Source organism: Penaeus monodon, chromosome 31 (assembly GCF_015228065.2).
Source record: "Penaeus monodon isolate SGIC_2016 chromosome 31, NSTDA_Pmon_1, whole genome shotgun sequence".
NCBI classification, from domain to species: Eukaryota; Metazoa; Arthropoda; class Malacostraca; order Decapoda; family Penaeidae; genus Penaeus; species Penaeus monodon.
Window position 1 is genome coordinate 28,575,650 of NC_051416.1, and position 661 is coordinate 28,576,310.

At 40.8% G+C, this 661-nt stretch overlaps 1 protein-coding gene across 1 annotated transcript in view; it reads right to left on the reverse strand.

The window, feature by feature from the left end:
* LOC119593154 (calmodulin-A-like) overlaps positions 1-661 on the reverse strand; it is a gene marked incomplete at its 5' end in the record, with an annotated part of 72,638 nt that extends 71,977 nt beyond the window's left edge. The window contains 1 exon segment of the mRNA XM_037942120.1: positions 361-661. Within this exon segment, the coding sequence (XP_037798048.1) occupies positions 361-450 (90 nt within the window).

A 661-nucleotide genomic window follows, 5' to 3' on the forward strand; every position in this document is an offset into this window, starting at 1 on the left:
ACCATGCACGAAATTTAGTCATTAGTATCTTCCTTGCTGCTTCTAATCGCCTTTACTATAATGTTGGAAAAATGTCATCCACGAAGGGAGTCCATATTACAATCCTGAGCTGATTCGGTAAACACAGCCATAATCGCTACAATTTTGTGATTAACATTATTCCTATTACTGTGTCTCAAATTACTATCATCACAACCGTCATACACACGATATAAAAACGTCACTCGAAAGACTTAATATCCCTAAATAAACGCGCACAAAAACACAAACAAAAAACACACGCACACAAAGAGAGCAAAAGTCACAAACAAACACGCACATGCCCACCGACGTACATGTACACACTCAGCTGGTACTTACTTCTCTCTCAGCCTTGAGGGCCTCTCGACGCCTCTGGATCTCCGACCTCGCCCGGGAGTGGCGCATGAAGTTGCCCAAAACTCCTGCCATGATGACTCCTCAGTGTGTCTCGTTTCTATGACGTCGTGTTCTCTTCGTTCTCTCGTTCTTCGTTGTTCTTGTGGTTGTTCTAAGGATTTTTTCGTTTGTGTTTATTTTATATTTTTCGGTCGAAAGTCCAATTTCGTTCTTCCTACTTTTGTAATTTTCTGGACTTTTTCTTCGATACTATTCTATTGTAATTGTGTTCGATCGCTTTGAT